We start from the raw sequence: 20,460 nt of genomic DNA, 5'->3' as shown, positions 1-20,460 counted from the left end.
AGAGGACGCAAATCAATAAAATTAGAAATGAAAGAGTTAAAAATGGCGCCATGAAAATACCAAACATCGTAAGAGACTACCGTAACTATATGCCAATAAAATGGACGACCTAGAAGAAATGGGCAAACTCTTAGAAAGGTACAACCTTCCAAGACTAAACCAGGAAGAAATAGGAAAACAAATAGACCAATCACAAGTACTGAAATTCAAACTGTGATTTTAAAATTTCCAAAAAACAAAAGTCCAGGACCAGATGGCTTCACAGGCAAATTCTGTCAAACACTTAAGAGAAGAGCTAACACATACCCTGAAACTCTTCCAAAAAAATTGCAGGGGAAGGCATACTCCCAAGCTTATTCTATGAGGCCACTATCACCTCTGTACCAAAACCATACAATGATACCACACACAAAAAAAGGAAATCACAGGCCAATATCACTGATGAACAACAGATGCAAAAATCCTCAACAAAATACTAGCAGACTGACTCCAACAATACCGTAAAAGGATCATACACCATGATCAAGTGGTCTCTAACCCAGGGATGCCAGGATTCTAAACTGTACAAAAATCCATCAGTGTGATACACTCCTTTGACAAAGAATAAAAACCGTATCATCATCTCAATAGATGCAGAAAAAGCTTGTGATGAAATGTGACACCCATTTTTGATAAAAACCCTCTGGGAAGTGGATACAGAGGGAAACCTACCTCAACATAATAAATACCATGTATGACAAACCCACAGCTAACATCATACTCAACAGTGAAATGCTGAAAGCATTTCTGCTAGGATTAGGAACAAGATAAGGATGTCCACTCTCTCCACTGTTACTCAACATAGTTTTGGAAGTCCTAGCCATGGCAATCAGAAGAGAAAGAAATCCAGATTGGAAAAGGAGTAGAAGTGTCAACTGTTTGCAGATGACATGGTACCAGAATACTACTAGAGCTCATCAATGAATTCAGTAAAGTTTCAGGATACGAAATTAATACATCGAAAAGTCTCACATTTCTGTACATTAACAAAAGAGCAGAAAGAAATTAAGGAAACAATTCCATTTACCATCACATTGAAAAGAATAAAATACCTAGGGAGGCAGAATACCTGTACTCTGAAAACTGTAAGATGCTGAGAGAAATCAAGGATGACACAAGTGGATGGAAAGATATACCATGCTCTTGGCTTGAAAGAATCACTATCATCAATACTGATTGCAATCCTGAGGACACATCCTTTGATAGTCTGGCTCTGATGGTCAACCAAGCTTGCGTTTCACAAGCTAATGGAACAGTGGCAAACAAAAAAACAGTTATTAAATGGCCATCACCCCAAGCCTCAGTCCAGAGAGAGCAGATGGAAATGCCCATTGCCTGGCTTCCCTGAAAGAGATCTGTTTTGCATTCTTTATAAGCTGCTGCGATTCTCCACTTTGGGACATTGATGGGTCTGGAACTCCCTCCCTTACCTGGAGCCACTAAGAATAAAGTAGGCTGCGTAAAGGTTTGAGAGACAACCAATAGTAGGGCTGAGCTGAATGATAATTTTATCTCCTATATGAGGCCATTACTTCAGAATGGGATAGATGGCTGCTTTCTCTAATGCATAGACGCCAACACTGAAAGTCAAAGAAAATGAAGAAACAGAAGTATCTGTTCTAAGGAATTCCTGTTGTGGCACAGTGGAAATGAATCCAAGTAGTAACCATGAGGTTTTGGGTTCGATCTCTGGCCTCACTCAGTGGGTCAGGGATTCGGTGTTGCTGTGAGCTGTGGTGTAGTCTGGCAGCTACAGCTCCACTTAGACTCCCAGCATGGAACTTCCATATGCCTCGGGTGAGGCCCTAAAAATCAACCAACCAACCAACAAAAACTAAAATCTCTCCTCCCAACAATGCAAATTGCAGATTTACACTCTGCTGCCAGCTTCTGCTGCTAGCCTTATAAATTCAGTGCTGGTGGAACATCTGAACAGACAAGTGTTCCTGCACCTGAGATGTGTCTGGCTTGAGCAGCTGTGGGCTTTGTGGACACATACATATGGGGGCTGGTTCAGGCCAGAGTCTAAGCTGCTTCCATAAATCCCACAGCAGAGCCAGGAGTACAGATAATATAATCCTGAGTCCTAGCTCAGTGGATATGCACTGCTGACCTAATGAAAACAACACCTGAGACATACCAGGGCCAATTACAGAGAGACCCACAGTTAAGGTGGGGCTGAGAGCAGTGCCAACGATGGTGCACTTTATGAAGCCACACATGGAAGAAAATGTGACAGAAGAGAGTTCACTCACAGGTGAACAGCTTCAGTGGAGGAATACACAGTGGCTCCTTTCCCAGGAGTGCGAAACTCACCTACCCTGCACTACAGATCAGAAACACAGCTCCAAAACAGACTTGGGGGCTCCTACTCCAACATCTAGGGAGCAGACCTTGCCCCTTACAGGACACTGACAATCACAGAGCAAACAGGAGGCCCTATCTCGGGCTCAGGTCAGCACAGCATCAAGCGCACCTCCTATCAAGGGGATAAAGGCTAGTATACATGGAGAAAAGAAGTGACAGGCTGCCTAAAGTCACAGTGAGCCAACAGCCATCTTTAAACACACCCTTTGACAAGGCCCTGACCACCAGAAGACGACGACCTAGCTCCACCCACCACTGAGAAGGCACCAGTCCCTCCAACCAGGAAGCCTGCACAAGCCCCCAGGCCAACCTTACCCACTAGAGGGCAGATACCAGAAATAGGAGGAACTAAAAGCCAACCTTACCACTAGAGGGCAGATACCAGAAATAAGAGGAACTAAAAGCTGCAGCTTGCAGAAAGAAGACCGCAAGCATAGAAAGTCACACAACATGAAATGACAGAAATATGCATCAGACAAGGGGACAAGAAAAAAACCCACAAAAAGAACTAAATGAAGAGGAAAGAGAATAAGAAAAAATGAAGACAGTCTAGGAGACCTCCGGGACAGTATCAAACATACCAACATTCAAATCATAAGGTTCCCAGGAGAAGAGCGAAAGGGCCTAAGAAAATATTTGAAGAGATTAAGAGCCGAAAATTTCCCTAATAGGGGAAAAGAAATAGTCAAACAGAGGAAGCAAAAAGAGTACCATACAGGATAAACCCAGGGAAAACCTCAAAACACATACTAATCAAACTGACAAAAGTTAAATACTAAGAAAAAAAATTGAAAGCCACAAGGGGAGTTTCGTCGTGGTGCAGTGGTTAATGAATCTGACTAGGAACCATGAGGTTGCAGGTTCGATGCCTGGCCTTGCTCTCGGTGGGTTAAGGATCCAGTGTTACTGTGAGCTGTGGTGTAGGTTGCAGACGCAGCTTGGATCCCGCGTTGCTGTGGCTCTGGCGTAGGCCAGTGGCTACAGCTCCGATTCAAACCCTAGCCTGGGAACCTCCATATGCCACAGGAGTGGCTCAAGAAAAAGCCAAAAAGCCAAAAAGCCAAAAAAAAAAAAAAAAAAAAAAAGCTACAAGGCAAAGGCAATAAATAGCATACTAAAATACCCCATAAGGTTATCAGCTGGATTTTCAGCAGAAATTCTACAGGCCAGAAAGGAGTAGCAAGATAAATTTAAAGTGATCAAAGGCAAAAACCTTCAACCAAGAATACTCTAGCCAGCAACGCTGTCAGTCAGATTTGACAGAGAAATCAAAAGCTTCACAAGACAAGCAAAAGCTAAAAGAATTCAGTGCCACAAAACCAGCTTTACAACAAATGATAAAGGAACTTCTGTAAGTTGAAAAGAAAAAAAAAGGCCAGAACTAGGTAAAAGAAAATTCTAGTGGGACAGCTCATCAGTAAAGACAAACATAAAATAAAAGTAGGAACTCATCTATAGACAAATATACCAAAACCAGCAATCGTGAAAAAGGGATGAATGCAGAATACTGAAAAAACATTTGACATAAAAATACTAGTAACCTAAAACAATTTTGTATATATATAAAATACTATATAAAAACCTGACAGAACAAACCAAAAACATTACAATGGTCACACTCATAAAAAGGAAAAAGCAATTCAAATACAACACTAAATATAATCATCAAATCACAAGAGAACAAGAGGAAGGGAAGAAAAAAGCCCAATAATAACAGATCCAAAACAATTAAGAAAATGGAAATAAGTACATACATGTCAATAATTAAATGCTCCAACATTTAGACAGACAGGCTGAATGGACACAAAAATGAGATGCATATATATGCAGTCTATAAGAGTTCAAACCTAGAGATACATACAGACTGAAAGTGATGGGAAGGAAGAAGATATTCCACTCAAATGGAAATCAAAATAAAGCAGGAGTAGCAATACTGCTATCAGACAAAATCGACTTAAGACTGTTACAAGACAAGACACTGATGAAAGAAATCAAAGATGACACAAACAAATGGAGGAAAGATATACCATGCTTTTGGATTAGAAGAATCAAAATGACTATAACTACCCAAGGCAATCCACAGATTCAATGCAATCCCTATCAAATTACCAATGGCCTTTTTCAGAGAATTAGAACAAAAAAATTTTTGTAATTTGTTTGGAAATAGCAAAGATCCCAAATAACCAAAGCAATCCTTAGAAAAATGGAGCTGGAAGAAATCAGGCTCCCTGACTTCAGACTATACTAAAATGCTATAGTCATCAAAACCATACGGTACTGGCATAAAAACAGACCTACAGATCAATGGAGCAAGATAGAAAGCCCAGAAATAAAGCCACGTATCTACGGTCAACAAATCCATGACAAAGGAGGCAAGAATATACAATGGCGAAAAGAGAGTCTCTTGAATAAATGGTGCTGGGAAAACTGGACAGCTACATGTAAAGGAATGAAATCAGAACACTCTCTAACTCCATACATGCTAATAAACCCCAAATGGATTAAAGACATAAATACAACACTGGATACCATAAAGCTCTTAGGGGAAAACACAGGCAAAACACTCTTGGACATAAACCACAGCAGTATTTCCTCAAATCCACCTCCTAGTGTAATAAAAATAAAAACAAAAATAAACAAATGGGACCTAATTAAGCTTAAAAGCTTTTTTACAGCAAAGGAAACCATAAACAAAACAAAAAAGACAACTGACAGAATGGGAGAAAATATTTGCAAATGATATGACTGGCAAGAGATTAATCTCCAAAATATACAAACAACACAATAGCAGCTCAATATTAAAAAAAATTCAAAAACTGGTAAGATGATCTAAATAGATATTTCACCAAAGACGACATACAGATGGACCAAAAAAAAAAAAAAAAAACAGATGAAAACATGCTCAACACTGTAGTTGATTTTCATTTCTCTAATAATTAGCAAGGATGTACCAGTTCACATGTCAGAATGGCTATCATTAAAAAGTCTACCAATAATAAATACTGGAGAGAGTGTGGAGAAAAGGGAACCCTGCTACACTGTTGGTGGGAATGTAAATTGGTATGTCCATTATGGAGAACAGTATGGAGGTTCCTCAAAAAAATAAATATAGAACTACCATATGATCCAGCAATCCCACTCCTGGGCATCATTCCAGAGAAAACCATAATCTGAAAAGATACATGCACCCCAATGTTCACTGCATCACTATTTACAATCGCCAAGACTTGGAAGCAACCTAAATGTCCATCACAGAGGAATGCATAAAAAAGATGTGATACATATATACAATGTGATATTAACTCAGCCATTAAAAAGAATGAAATCATGCCATTTGTAGCAACATGGATGATGTAAAGATTATTATATTAAAAGTTAGTGAAAGACAAACATTATATGATATGACTTACATGTGGATTCTAAAAAAGGGATACAAATTAACCTACTTGCAAAACATAAACAGACTCACAGACTTTGAAAACAAACTTAATGGTTACCAAAGAGGACAGGTGGTAGGGGTGGAGGCATGGACTAGGGGTTTGGAATTGGCAATATGCACACTGTGGTATATGGAATGACTGGCCAGTGGGGACATGCTGTACAGCACAGAGAACTCTATCACAGAATACTTGGGTCATCTGTGGGAGAAAAAAATCTGCAAGAGAATGGATGCATGTACATGCATAACTGAATCACTTTGTTGTATAGCAGAAATCATCGCAATACTGTAAATCAACTATACTTCAGCATCTCTAAATGAAAAAAGAGACACATGCCTCTGAATGTTCAATGCAGCACTATTTACAGTAGCCTTGACATGGAAGCAACCTAAATATCCATCAAAAGAAGACTGAATAAAGATGTGGCACATATATAAACAACAGAGTATTCCTCGGCCATAGAAAAGAATGAAATAATGGCCATGTACACCAACATGGGTGGACCTAGAAATGATCATACTAAGTGAAGTAAGTCAGAGAAAGACCAGTAGCCTATGAGATCACTAATATGTAGACGCTAATACAATTAACACAAAAAGAGTTCCTATTGTGGTTCAGTGGGTTAAGGACCCAATATTGTCTCCATGAAGATGCAGGTTTGATCCCTGGCCTCGCTCAGTGGGTTAGGATCCAGCATTGCTACAAGGTGTGGCATAGGTCACAGATGCAGCTCCCATCTGGTGTCGCCCTGGCTGTGGCACAGGCCTTAGCTGCAGCTCCCATTCGACCCCTCGCCTGGGAACTCTGTATGCCACAGGTGTGGCCACAAAAAGAAAAAAAAAATCATACAAAAGAACTTCTAAAATAGAATCAGACTCAAGAGATTTTGAAAACAAATTTATGGTTACCAAAGGGGAAATGGGATAAAATAGGGGGCTGGGATTGACATACACACACTCCTATATATAAAATAGACAGATAAACAGGACCTACCATACAGCACAAGAAAATCTGCTCGATACTGTGTAATAACCTATACAGGAAAAGAATCTGAAAAGAAATGAATATATGTACTGTGCAACTAATTTACTTTGCTGTATACCTGAAACTAACACAACTTTGTAAGTCACATATCCTGCAATAAAATTTTTAAAAGAAGAAAGAAAACAAGTAGGTAAGGATTACACAACATGTTACTGACCAACAAAATGGGTCAAAGAAGAAACCAAAAGATAAATTAAAAAATACCTTGAGAGAAATGAAAATAGCCCTTGAGAGAAATGACAATGAAAATACAACATACCAAACTTATGGAACAGCGTAAAATAAGTTCTAAAAGGGAAGTTCTTCGCAATAAATGCCCACATCCAGAAATGAGATAGATCTCAAATAAATGGCCTAATGTCACACCCCAAGCAGCCAGGAAAAGAACAATGAAGCCCAAATTTAGTGGAAGAAAGGGGATAAAGATCAGGGCAGAAATAAATAGAGACGGAAAAAGAGTAAAAAGATGAACAAAACTAGGAGCTGGTTCTTTGAAAAGATAAAATTGGTAACTGTTTAGCTAGACCCACCAAGAAAAAAGAGAGGACTCAAAATCAGAAATAAAAGAGGGAACATTAAAATGGACACAACAGAAATAGGATCATAAGACACAGCCATGAGCAGTTATATGCAAGCAATTTGGACAACCTCAAATGAGTAGATACATTAGAAATGTACACCCTTCCAAGACTGACTCATGAAGACACAGTATTGAAGAAGCAAATCTGAACAAACTGATTAATACCAAGGAAACTGAACAAGTAATCAGCCTCCCAACCAACCAAAGGCCAGAACCAAATGGCTTCAATTGGTGAATTTAAAGGAAATTAAAGAAAAATTAAACCCAATCCTCCTCAAACTCTTCCAAAACAAAACAAAAACAAAACAGAAGAGGAGGGAACACTTCCAAGTTTATTTTACAAAGCCAGCATTACTCTGATATCAAAACCAAACAAGGATGCCACATGAAAATGACAGGTCAATATCCCTGTTGAACATAGATGCAGAAATCCTCAATGAAATATAGCAAGTGATTTCTGTGATACAGTAAAAAGATCGGGAGTTCCTGTCGTGGCGCAGTGGTTAACGAATCCGACTAGGAACCATGAGGTTGCGGGTTCGGTCCCTGCCCTTGCTCAGTGGGTTAATGATCCGGTGTTGCCGTGAGCTGTGGTGTAGGTTGCAGACGCTGCTCGGATCCCGTGTTGCTGTGGCTCTGGCGTAGGCTGGCAGCTACAGCTCCGATTCGACCCCTAGCCTGGGAACCTCCATATGCCCCAGGAGCGGCCCAAGAAATGGCAAAAAGACAAAAAAAAAAAAAAAAAAAAAAGGATCATACATGTTCTAGTGGAATTTATTCCAGGGATGCATGCCCAGTTAAGCACCTACAAATCAGGCAATATGATAGTACATTAGCAAAATGAAGGCTAAAAATCATATGATCATCTCAATATTTGCAGAAAAAGCATGTGACCAAGTTCAACATTTATGACAAGGCTTTTCAACAGACTGGGAAATCATGGAATGTACTTCAACATGAAAAAATGCAGCTCCCATTCGACCCCTAGCCTGGGAACCTCCATATGCCGCATGAGCAGCCCAAGAAATGGGGGGAAAAAAAAAGTCTTCTGAAATTGAAAAGAAAGAAGGAACGCTGTTATTGTTTGTAGGTGAAATGATAGTATATACAGAAAACAAATGAAACTTAAAACTAATAAATTCAATAAAGTGCAGGATACAAAATCAGCATATAAAATTTTGTTTTGTTTCTATATTCTAATAAACTATCTGAAAGAGAAATTAAGAGAACAGTCACATTTACAATTGCATCAAGAGTACAGTACCTGGGAATAAATTTAACTGAGCAGGTGAAAGACCTATGCAGTGAAAACTAAGACCTCAATGAAAGAAATGGATGAACACAAATGAATTGAAAGGTATTCCACGCTCATGGACTGGAAGAATCAATACTATCAGAAAGTCCGTATTACCCAAAGCAACCCCAGATTCATTACAATCTCTATCAAAATCCCAATGGTAGTTTTCACAGATACACAACACTAAATTTTGTTGGAACCACAAAAGACCGTGAAATAGCCAAAGCAACTTTAGAAGTTGGAAGCATCATGCCTCCTAATTTCAAACTATCATTACAAAGCTATAGTGATTAAAACAGTGTGGTGTTGGCATAAAAAGAGTCACACTGATCAATGGAACAGAACGTGGAGCCCAGTATATGGTCAATTAACCTATGACAAAGGAGCCAAATATATATAATGGGGAAAGGACAGTCTTGGCAATGAATGGCATGGGAAAACAGACCACTTTTACACCATATACAGTAGTGAACTCAAAATGGGCGAGCTCCTTGGACTGAAACACCATAAACCTCTTGGAAGAAAACACAGCAGCCAGCTCCTGGAGATCAGTCTTGATGATAATAATTTGGATGTGACACCGAAAGCAAAGGCAACGAAAGCAAAAAACAAACAAGTGTGGCCTCATCGAACTAAAAAGCACAGCAAAAGGAAACCAGCAACAAAGTGCAAAGTCAGCCTACCTAATTCTTATTGGGCCCTGGGTTAAAAGGTCTTTACTGGCTCATTGCACAGCAATGCCACACTGGTTCTGTTTCTGCCAAGGACAGACTAAGTGGAAATGACCTTTCTCAGAAAGAGGTGGGGTAAGGGTGGGAGAATTCCCTGACGGTGATCGACCCATGATGTATATATGTACACCCAGGGCCCCTGGGTCAGGGACAGAATCACCCTTCTTAAAGATTCTGTCCACCGTCTATAGACAGCCAGATCCTTGAAACAGACCGCTTACTTCTTCCATTGCAAACTGCCTGTGCTCAAAGCTCATGGGTCACTTCCTGCATTTCAGCTTTGTGGTGATTTCAGGCCCATAATCAGACCTCCCTGGCCGGTTGCCTTTGGCACATTCGCTGATGTAATGCTCCTCTGTTCCTTAGAGAAAGCTCCATAAATAGCAAAGAGGGAACTCCAGGATGCCAGTGACTCAGCCAGCCTGCACTCCTTCAGTGAGAAGCCATCCCTGTGGGACACTGCTGCTGTCACACGGAGAAGCTCCAGAGGGCAGCCCTGAGAGCCAAAAGTGGGGGCAGGGGGCTTCTATGGGGGAGCGAGGCACAGGGTTTTGCTTTACTCTGGAAAAGAGCTTCTTGAAAGCATCAATGTGATGGTTCATTCTCAGCTTCTGCTGTTCTTTGTCCGGTCAGATAGGGAGGTAAGAGAGGCCAGAATAGAGTGACCGCCAAGGGAAGGGCACAGAAAGAAGGATCATCCTTGGCATATATGAGTTGTCATTAGACAGACAAGACCCTGCTTTGAGATGCTGACTTCTCTGCCTCAGGGCAGGGCTGGAGAAGACCACCGGATCTGCTGCAGGCACGTCCCACATGCGCATTAGCCTGAGCCCACCACGGGCTGGGGGAGAGCCTCCAAAGCTACCTGCTCCAGCTCCCCACCCCTGCATCCTTACCAGCCGACGCTATGCCAGCTAGAACTGCACTCACGCAGCAGGCACTTCCACAGTGCCATGGGCATCCCTCCAGTGAAAAACACTGGGTACCACCTCTCTTCCAAGCAGATTTTAGGGTTTATCTGGACTCCTGCCTTCATGATGCAGTAAAAATAAAACAGCACAGATAGGTTTCTGTTAAATAAGCACAGTGAAGAAAATCTCTACCAAACCACCAGGTATTCGTCCCCTGCCAGTAGTTCCTGAATTGAAGTCAAAATTAATGCTGCTCTGTCTCCGACAGTGGAAAGATTCACATGTCTCCAAGCAGCGCCTCGTGTGGGAACCTTGGCCTTTTGGTTCTCAGGGAGCAGTATTCACAGAGGCTTCCTTTTTCAGGCAGCTTCAGACAGCAGACATGCTCATCTAGAGTGTGCTCCTTGAATAACACTCTGAAGATTCAAGTTTCAGGTGCAGACTTAGCAAGTAAGAAAATGACATCGGAGGAGTTCCCATTGTGGCTCAGTTGGTTAAGAAGCCCACTAGAATCCATAAAGATTGGGATTCAATCCCTGGCTTCGCTCAGTGGATTAAGGATCCAGCATTGCTGTGAGCTGTGGTGTAGGTCAAAGATGCAGCTCGGATCTGCTGTGGCTGTGGCACAGGCCAGCAGCTGCAGCTCCCATTTGATTTCTAGCCTAGGAACCTCCATATGCCGAGGGTGTGGCCCTGAAAAGACAAGGAAAAAAAAAAAAGAAAGAAAGAAAGATGGAAAAATGACATTGGGGCACTCAGGGGAAGCTGCCTTTGGGAAAAATAAGTCAGGCATTTTACTTGATAAACATTCTCCGCCCCCACCCACCACTGGAAGCAGCCTCCTTCCCTGAGAACTTCCTTCTCTACAGAGCCTCGTTCATGACTTCTTTTCTCTTATATTTAACCAAACTCAAACAATGGAGAAAACTAGTTTGTCTTTTCAATAGCTGCCCAGCTGTAACACCTCCCAGGCACACGTGGGCGGCTCCTTACCCATCCTCAAGCTGTGACTCTTCATTCAGGCTACACTCCTGTTATGTGTCGGGTACTGGGCAGGGCACGTGATGAGCAAAATCGCCCTCGTGAAGTACAGAGCCTTGCAAGGAAAAGGGTCACTAACCAGAGCAGAACATCACAGAATCAGACCAGCTGGGTTGGGCGTCCAGGGGACGCTGGACCACAGAGCAGCAAGCCCTGATGAGGAACCAGCATCCTCACCATATTCAGCATGTCCCCCAGGCACATAAAATGCACACGGAACGGCCTTTGTAGACTGTGATCTTTAGGAGAACCACACCTTACCCAGTTGCAACCTGTACTAAAAGCACTTTGCATCATTTTCCTTAAGGACTTGTAAATTAGATCATCAGAAATTTCTATCATTGCTTCGCCTTCAGCTCCATAAGCCACTCTTGGCAGAAAAGCTTCAGAACTTGAGTAGGTTGTACACAGCCTGATGGGCAGGAAAAGAATCAACAGGTCATGGGGACACCCACACACACACAAACACCCCCCCACACAGAGAATTAGAGACTGAGGATTAAGAAAAGGACCAGGAACCCTTCCAGACTTCAGATAATACTACAAAACTAAAATAATCAAAACAGCATGGTATTGGCACAAAAACAGATATACAGATCAATGGACCAGAATAGAGAGCCCAGAAATAAAGCCACACCCCTACAGTCAGTTAATCTTCAACAAAGGAGGCAAGACCAAGTGGTGTTGGGAAGGCTGGACAGCTGCATGTCAATCAGTGAAGTTAGCATACACCCTCACACCATATACAAAAGTAAATTCAAAATGACTGCAAGACTTAGATAGGAGACATGCCATCATAAAACTCCTAGAAGAGAACATAGGCAAGACATTCTCTGATATAAATCACAGTCACATTTTCTTAGGTTATTCTCTCAAGGCAAAAAAAATAAAATCAAAAATAAACAAATGGGACCTATCAAACTTAAAAGCTTTTGCACAGCAAAGGAAACCATTAACAAAAGCAAAAGACAGCCTACAGACTGGGAGAAAATATCTGTGAATGATGCGACTGACAAGGGCTTAATTTCCAAGAGGTACAAGCAACTCATAGAGCTCAATATCTAACAAACAACCCGCCCAATGAAAAAATGGGAAGAAGCCCTATGCAGACATTTCTCCTGACATAGAGATGGCCAACAGGCACATGAAAAGATGCTCAACATCCTTCATTATTAGAGAAAGGCAAATCAAAACTGCATTGAAGTATCACCTCACACTAGTCAGAATGACCATTAAAAACTTACAAGTAATAAACGCCGGAGAGGGTGTAGAGGAAGCAGAACCTCCTACATCCTTGGTAGGTTGATACGGCCACTATGGAGACCAGTATGGAGGCTCCATTTAAAACTAGAGTTACCATATGATCCAGCATTCCCACTCCTGGGCATAAATCCAGAAAAGATGAAAACTAATTCAAAAAGATACATGAACTCCCAATGTTTCTAGCAGCACTGTTTACAAAGCCAAGACACAGAAACAACCTAAATGACCACTGACTGATGAATGTATATAGAAGATGTGGTACACAATGGAATACTACTCAGCCATAAAAAGGAATGAAATAATGTCTTTATGGCAACATGAATGGACCTAGAGATTATCCTATGATGTGAGGCCAAACAGAGAAAAATATTATATCACTTACATGTGGAATCTAAAAAAACTAATACAGGTAAACTTATCTGCAAAACCAAAACAGACTCACAGAGATAGAAAACAAATGTATGGTTACCAAAGGGGAAAGGCAAGAATGAGGGAATAAATTTGGAATTTAGGAGGAACATATTTACACTACCCTGTATTAAATAGGTAAACAGTAAGGACCTACTCTACGGCACAGTGAACTATATTCTGTATCTTACAGTAACCTATTATGGAAAGAATCTGAAAAAGAATGTGTGTGTACATATGTATTTATGTGTGTGTGTTTGCTATATACCTCAAACTAATACAACATTATAAATCAACTCTGCTTTTATTTTTAAAATTTAAAAGAGCATCAGGAAGTTTGGATAGGGAATCTACAGAAAATCCGGAATATTTAAATCGATTGGTAAGAAGAAAGTCATTCAAGGAGCTGAAAACGTGGCTCCTTTGTCCTGAATCTTAAAATATGCAAGTCCCCGGTGGTGTCCACCTTCTAAATGGTCTTCCTCCCACCAGCCTTGCCCACACGCCCTCTGGTCCCTTCTCCTTCCCTCCACTGCCACACATCTAGCCAAGCCACCGTCCTGCTTTCCAGCCTTCGGGTTGTGACGTGCGGTGGTGCCTCGTGTCTACACATAACTCAGCACCTCCCCTACCCCCGCCCCCCAGTGACGAGGCTCCTCTCACTGCTCAGGGCTCACCTCTTGCTCTGGGTTCATGCCTGCAGCCACTGCTCAAGCTGCTTCTGGGCCTGTGTGCCCATCCCTGCCACGCCCGACTGCCCTCCACGTCAGCAAACCCCGCTTCCACCTCCAAGCTGCTGACTAAGCATGACTTCCCCAGGCAAGTTCTCTACCCTTTCCCTGTACTGCCCACCCTCTGTAAAACCAGCCCCTCCCTTCTTTGTGCCCCCACACGCCCTGTGTTTTGCCACTCAGTTTGTCACTGTGGCTCATTTGTCCACACCTGCACGCTGCACTGTTCATCGTGAGGGGCTAAGATCTTGTCTTACCCCAAATCATCTGCGCCTCGTCCTCCTGACCTTTTTCCCATCAGAGCCACGGGCAAGAGGCTGCTAGTCAGAGAGACCCCTATCTCACCCCAGCTTTAATAACCCTGTCAAGGCTGAAACACATCAGTTGAGAAGCTCTGCATAAAAGATCCTCACAGTTAATGTCGACTGAAAAAAATGAGTCAATCGATCTTTATAGGATTAAGAGATTTCTGAAATTAGGCAAAGAAAGATCATAGAACTCCATGAAAGGAATGAGCATACAGGAAAAAGACAGAATGAAGACTGAGTATGGCCCCAGCAGAAGGTGAAGTGTGTGGATTTCTTACCCAGGTGGTCAGGATGCCCTTGACCCCAATACTAGACTCCCTTCCCAGCTGGACCTTCCAACACTGCTTTCCATGCACCTGGGGTCTAACGGAGCCAAAACGCATGCCCACCACCCCTGTCCCCCTGCCAGTCCCTTGCTTACCTGCCAACAGCCTTGGCCTCTCTTTTGAGCAGAGCCTCCTCTCCACCCACTAGGATGGCAGCTGCCCATCTCGAAGGCTCACCTGTGGGGCCACTTCCCCTAAGACTCCTCTGTTCCCACAGGCAGGCGTGGTCTCCCCCATCCCAGCCTTATCATTGTACCTCTCACCACATTCTCTTATCTGAGATCTCTGCTTTGGATGCTATGTCTCATGTGCTTGAGGACAGCCCTTCTCATTGATGTTTTCTCTCCTTTACCTGGAATAGGTACAAGTAAGTGTTTATTACATTGAACTAAACTTCCCAATGGGCTGTGGGAAAACCAGGTTCCTGCTTAACAGGGACGTGGGGGTGTTTGTGGTCCAGGGAGGGCCAGAGTCTTGTTTGCTGGGTGCCAGGAAATAACCCTTCTAGTAAACTGTACTCAGAGCTCTTATTTTAGGGATTCATAAATCAGATGACCCTATACTGAAGAGAACCAGACCCACTGCCCCCAAACCATTATTTAATTGAAACCTTGCATAGTAAGGTCGGCCTGAGGCTTGGTGAGCTGGACCAGAGGGAGAATCTGAGCACAGCAGCCCTGGGTGGGTCCAGGATGCATCAGAAGCAGGGTCCCCAGTTCTCTGCAGCAGAAATAGGTTCCTGAGGAGCTGCAGGGAGGGTGGGGGAGGAGGAGGGTGGGGTGAGGGGTTCAAGGGTGAGGCTGCTTGTCCATTTTCTATGGGGGGATCCATGCCATTAGTCAATAGTCAGCTGCCCCCTTTCCCAGTTTCTGAAAGGCAAAATAGAGGAGTCAATGGTTCCTAAAAGCAAGTAAGTAAATAAATGTTCATCTTCTGATAGCCCCTCCCTCCTTGAAGACGTACTGTCCTGAATCATAGGCCACTGCTAGGATGTGTCCTGACAGTCACACATGCACGGGCCTCAAGTCCCACCTGATCCTTCCATGCTGCCATCAACAGTATTTCCAAAAAGTGGTGCTTAGCTTGGAGGGAAACAAACCTTTTAACATCCTTTTTGTATTTCATGATAACTGTTGTCTTCTTTGCTGCTTAGCCAGGCCCTTGGGCTTGTGGCTCATCTGTTGGGAGTCCTTACGTGTGCACAGGAAGAATTGTCTCCTCGTGTGATATCTCCTCCTGGGTTCTGGGATGTCTGCTCAGGTAGAAGTCTGATCCGTATCCTCCTAAGCTCCGCTACCTCTGTTTTCGCTTCAGAGTTTGGAGAATGGAGCTTCTGATGATGTTTTATTGCCCCAACATTGTCAGAAGTTTCCAATCGTCGGAAAGCGTATTTCCTGCCGTGTTTAACAATGAATCCCGTCCCCAGGTGACCCCCGAGTCCTGGACTAACGTGACGTGCCCTCTTCCCCCTACAGGCACAGAGGATACACAGGAAGGGTCCGAAACCCCGCAGAGCTCACCCCGCCTCGGAGCAGAAAGCTGGTTCCACGCCTTCCCCCAGCGCCCCCGCGTCGAGCCGGACACCAGGCAGCGGCCCGCAGCCCACGCTGGACAGCTTGCACCCAGGGCTGGGCCGGGCGGGCCTGGCTGCCGGGCGCCCGCAGCAATTTGCCAGCCAAGCCAGCGGCCCTCCCAGCCTCCCGTGGTCCTTCCAGAGAAGCAAGTCCCTGTTCTGCCTGCCCACAGGCGACCCCTCCCCGGCCTCCTCCGCTGAACCACAGTGGTTTGCAAACGCAGGCGGCCCAGGGCCGAGGGCGTCGGAGCGCCGGCCCGGCCACCCCGTCTCCATCGACGACTTGGAGGGGGCCCAGGAGACCGACGTGGACACGGGGCTGCGGCTCTCCTCCTCCGACCTGTCGGTGGTCTCGGCCTACTCCGCCCCCAGTCGCTTCTGCAGCCCCGAGGAAGCCCCGCCGCCCTCAGGAAGGTGCAGCAGCCACTGGTCGGAGCGCAGGGACTCCCGAGAAGGACCCCTGCCCGCGGGGGGCGCGGGGACCGCGGAGGCCTCCTGGGCAGCGCCCCCTTTCTTCACCCAAGGGTCCTCCAGCTCCTCAGCGACAGCTGCCGCCGCTCCCCCAGCTTCTGACGCCTCCTCGCTCACAGAGTCCCCCCCAGAGCACCCTTACCATGTGCCCGACGCCCAGCAGACCCGCAGAGACGTCCCGGCGCCGGCGGGCCCGGCGCACAGCGACGCGGAGGAGTTCTACATCTGAACGCCCTCCGCCTCGGCTCCCCGCCGCCCCGGAGTCGGCTCCCACCCGCGGTCTGCGCTCCGCTTCCCAGGTCCGTCTGGAATCCCGTCCCCTGACTCACCGAGGTGTTAGCACACTGGCCACACCGCCCACTAGTACCTGACGGGTGGTCTCTGTCTAGGGACTCAGTGGAAAAATATGCAAATCAATTCTCAACAAACTTAAGTCATAAAATATTTTTGAATACTCCATTCCAGTGCACTTGTGTCATTTAAATGCTTCACATAATTATTTGAAATGAAAAGAAAACCTAGTCAGCTGGAGCTGATGTGGTAATTTTTCATGCTGTGAAGAAGAAACAATTAAAGCCAAAAGGTTGACTGTGAGAAAGATAGCAAGTGACTTAGGAGAGCAATTCGTGCACATAAGGTCCAGCTTACTGGATTCTCCCTATGGACTTACCGTACCAGGGAGCAGTGGCCCGGAGAATTTCCAGGTACCATCAGAGTCCAGAAGGAAAGGAGGCAGCCCCATAGAAGGGGGAACGTCTATCAGACCACGGCCATGCCGCATTCTGATGTCACCCAGCATCGGAAAATCTGCATGTATGGAAAGGAGGCTAACATGCTTTATGAGGATTTCGCATGACTAGCAGACTCTTGGTGCATTTAAAATACAATTTGAGGAAGTTCTTTCGTGGTGCAGTGGGGTAAGAATCTGGCGTTGTCACTGCAGCGGCTTGGGTTGTTGCTGTGGCGCAGGTTAGATCCCTGGCCCAGGAACTTGCACATGCCTCAGGTGTGGCCAAAAAAAAAAAAAAAAAAAAATCCAATTTGAGTTCTAAAACCTAGATTTGCATACACCTTTCAAACACATTCATTGTAGCAAGTGGGGTCTACAGAACTACTTGGATTTATTTGGGTCACTGAGGAAGAACCATTCTGTAACTCATTGGAGTTACAGAATAGTAGGATTTTAGATATACTGGGTAGGTAGTCCTGGGATGCTTCAATTTTATCTTTTTAGGGCCACACCTGCGGCATACAGAAGTTCCCAGGCTAGGGGTGTAATCGGAGCTGTAGCAGCTGGCCTGCACCACAGCCACAGCAACGCAGCATCCCAGCCCTGCCTGCCACCCACACTGCAGCTCACGACAATGCTGGATCCCCCACCCACCGAGTGAGGCCAGGGATCAAACCCACATCTTCATGGATAGTAGTCGGATTCATTTCTGCTGCACCACAACACGAACTCCAGAATGCTTCAATTTTTAAAACCACAATCTAAGGGCTGTACATGGAGATCTATGTAAATGACATGAACCACATTTTATACTGCTTTCTCCAGTAAGCATGCATCGTCACACTCCCTTTTTCATTTTTAAGTAATTCCTAACCATTTTAACTGGCATTTTGATGGAGCAGATTAATAAACGCCCTCTCTTCTTCTCCAAATGGGAAGCTTTACACAAAATGCTGTCCTGAACCAACGCTGCTGCACGAGTGCCGCAGAGCCTTAATTAAAGCTGGAGCTCTAACCTGACCTTGTCTTTTCCTGCCGTTGCCTGCTTCTGTCACAGAGTGAATGGTATTTACATCTCACCTCTCTCCCCCTCCAGCAAGGGTATGTTTACAGCTCCAACCTCAGCAGTGCCAAGTGCTGGCACTGGGGGCAACGCCAAGCTGTCCCTGGTTGCTCTGTACCTCTGGGGAGGAAGGGCAGGACTGGCCTTGCTCACTTCCCTCTCTGGGGCTCCTTGCCTGCATCACTCAGTGCCCAGTTCACAGCCCTCTGAAGGTACCCACACCAGCCCAGACACAGCTTCAGAATCCTCGTCAACACATTTCTCCCGGCAGCTGTAACCAGTCCTCAGACGAGCTGAAGCCTCAAGTCTGCTGCCTCTGTAATGAGAATCTTACCTCCTACCCCGGACATCCTGGATATTCCAGGCCTCTGAATTGAATTATAATATTCTGCTCTGATTTAAGTAAATAAAAATATGGTCTTTTAAAATTCTAGACCAAGAGGGAACAGACTTTTTTAAAGGGCTTGATAATAAATATTTTAGGTTTCGCCAGCCATGTGGTCTCTGTCTTCATCATGGCACGAGAGCAGCCAAGGATGCGTAAAGGAACGGGGGTGGCGAGTTCCAAGACAATGTATTTTATAAGAACAGGTGGAGGGTCAGATTTGGCCCAAGTATCGCAGTTGCCAACCCCTGCGCCAGACTGCGGTTGGTAAGAGATCCCAGCTGCGGTCAATGATAAAGAACGGAGGTTGCAGCCCTCTGCTCCTGTGGAGCCTGAGACCAAGAAAATGTGCCGCTGGAGCCAAGCTGTTGACGACAGAACCACAGAGCTTCTTCCTGCAGAGATGATTCCTAGAAGGCCACTGGCTGTCCACCTTCTGCCCAGAAACATGACTCACAGCAAGTGGCAGATCCTGCAAAACCACATGCTAATCACTCAGAGGTGCTGACTCAGCCCCCAACACGCGGGAGGCCAGCTCAGGAGTAGCACAGTCATTGCAGCATCAACAAGTGGACCAGCAGCCAAGTGATGGCACCTCTGGTCCTCACCCTTCAGCAGTACCCTCAGTCCAGAATATTCACACGCGCCCCTGCGGATGCTTTAGAGCCCAACTCTGATGCGCCTCGACCCCATCCTTTCTCACTGCCCCCCCACCCCCCGGCCTCAGCACAGCACAGTCTACCAAACTGAGTGGCCCCAAAGGATGGTAGCGAACCCCTTAAAAGCAGAAAATGCAAGATGCTCCCATAGTGACATGAGGGGAGAAGGGGACAGAAGCCCACCCCCGACCACATTCAGGTGCTCCCCTCCCTGTGTTCTGGTCAGAGACGGAGAAGGAGCCACAGAGACACTACTGACAGGGCAGAGCTTCCCTTTCTGACCCCCCACCAGCACTGTCCTCATCCAGGAGGGCCCGGAGACCCACGGGGGGATCCTGAATCTTGAGTTATTACTGTGATGAAGGCCGGCATACTGTAGATGCTCAATAAATTTCTTTAATTAAAAAACACGGAGGCTGTCTCAAATTATTTTTCTCCTGGACTCAGCTGTGGTGGAGGATATCGAGATTTTAGCCCTCGTTTATTATTTGATGGACAAAAAGCCGTGTCTCCTTGACCCTGCGCTTCCCTCAGCCCCGCCCTGGGGCGGGGGGGGCCGCTGGTACCAAGTGCCCTGGTCTAGCTCACACCCATCCCTTACTTGCCTCTTTTCCACATCACAGCTCATGGCCCCACCATGGCTCACCCTACACACCACCTGGAACCTGCTTTAAACAGCAGGTGCTTCTGGGGGTCCCAAGCCTACCAAGCCCTACAGAAATGATTTGGGGTCCCTCTCAGTTGGGGTGTCTGTGGGGGAGGGTGGCGAGCCACTGAGGAGGCTTTTGTGATGGTGGAAGGGCTGATGGAGCCCTGGGTGCTGCTGGAACCCTGAGACCCTTAGACGGGGAGCTGTCACCTGGAAGACTATCGGTCTGCCACCGTCTAGTGCTCTCCGGGTGCGGCCACATGTTCACTTGTACAGAGCAGACTGTGGAGTCCATGGCTGATCTCTTTAGCCCCATGTAAGCCCAAGAGAAATGCAAGTACTCCCTACCCGCCTACCGGGCCTTCTGTAGATGAAGGAATTCTCCAATCCATCAGGTAGGAGGTACCCAAGTAGACTCAGCATTCCTAGGAAAGATTCTTTGCT

The 20,460-nt window shown here is 45.3% G+C and overlaps 1 protein-coding gene across 1 annotated transcript in view; it reads left to right on the top strand.

The window, feature by feature from the left end:
• Positions 1 to 18,818, top strand: part of FAM124A (family with sequence similarity 124 member A) — an 84,845-nt gene extending 66,027 nt beyond the window's left edge. Inside the window, exon 4 of the mRNA XM_001925721.8 lies at positions 15,962 to 18,818. Coding sequence (XP_001925756.5) covers positions 15,962 to 16,759 — 798 coding nt within the window. The 3' untranslated portion in view covers positions 16,760 to 18,818. The remainder of the gene's footprint in view (positions 1 to 15,961) is intronic.
• Positions 18,819 to 20,460: the final 1,642 nt, after the last annotated feature.

This window comes from Sus scrofa, chromosome 11 (assembly GCF_054392235.1).
Source record: "Sus scrofa isolate SSC_HxYL_T2T_F1_AM1 chromosome 11, Sscrofa_HxYL_maternal_Yorkshire_Landrace_v2.0, whole genome shotgun sequence".
Taxonomy (NCBI): domain Eukaryota; kingdom Metazoa; phylum Chordata; class Mammalia; order Artiodactyla; family Suidae; genus Sus; species Sus scrofa.
The sequence above is the reverse complement of the archived record's forward strand: the minus strand, read 5'-3'. Positions and strand labels throughout refer to the sequence as shown.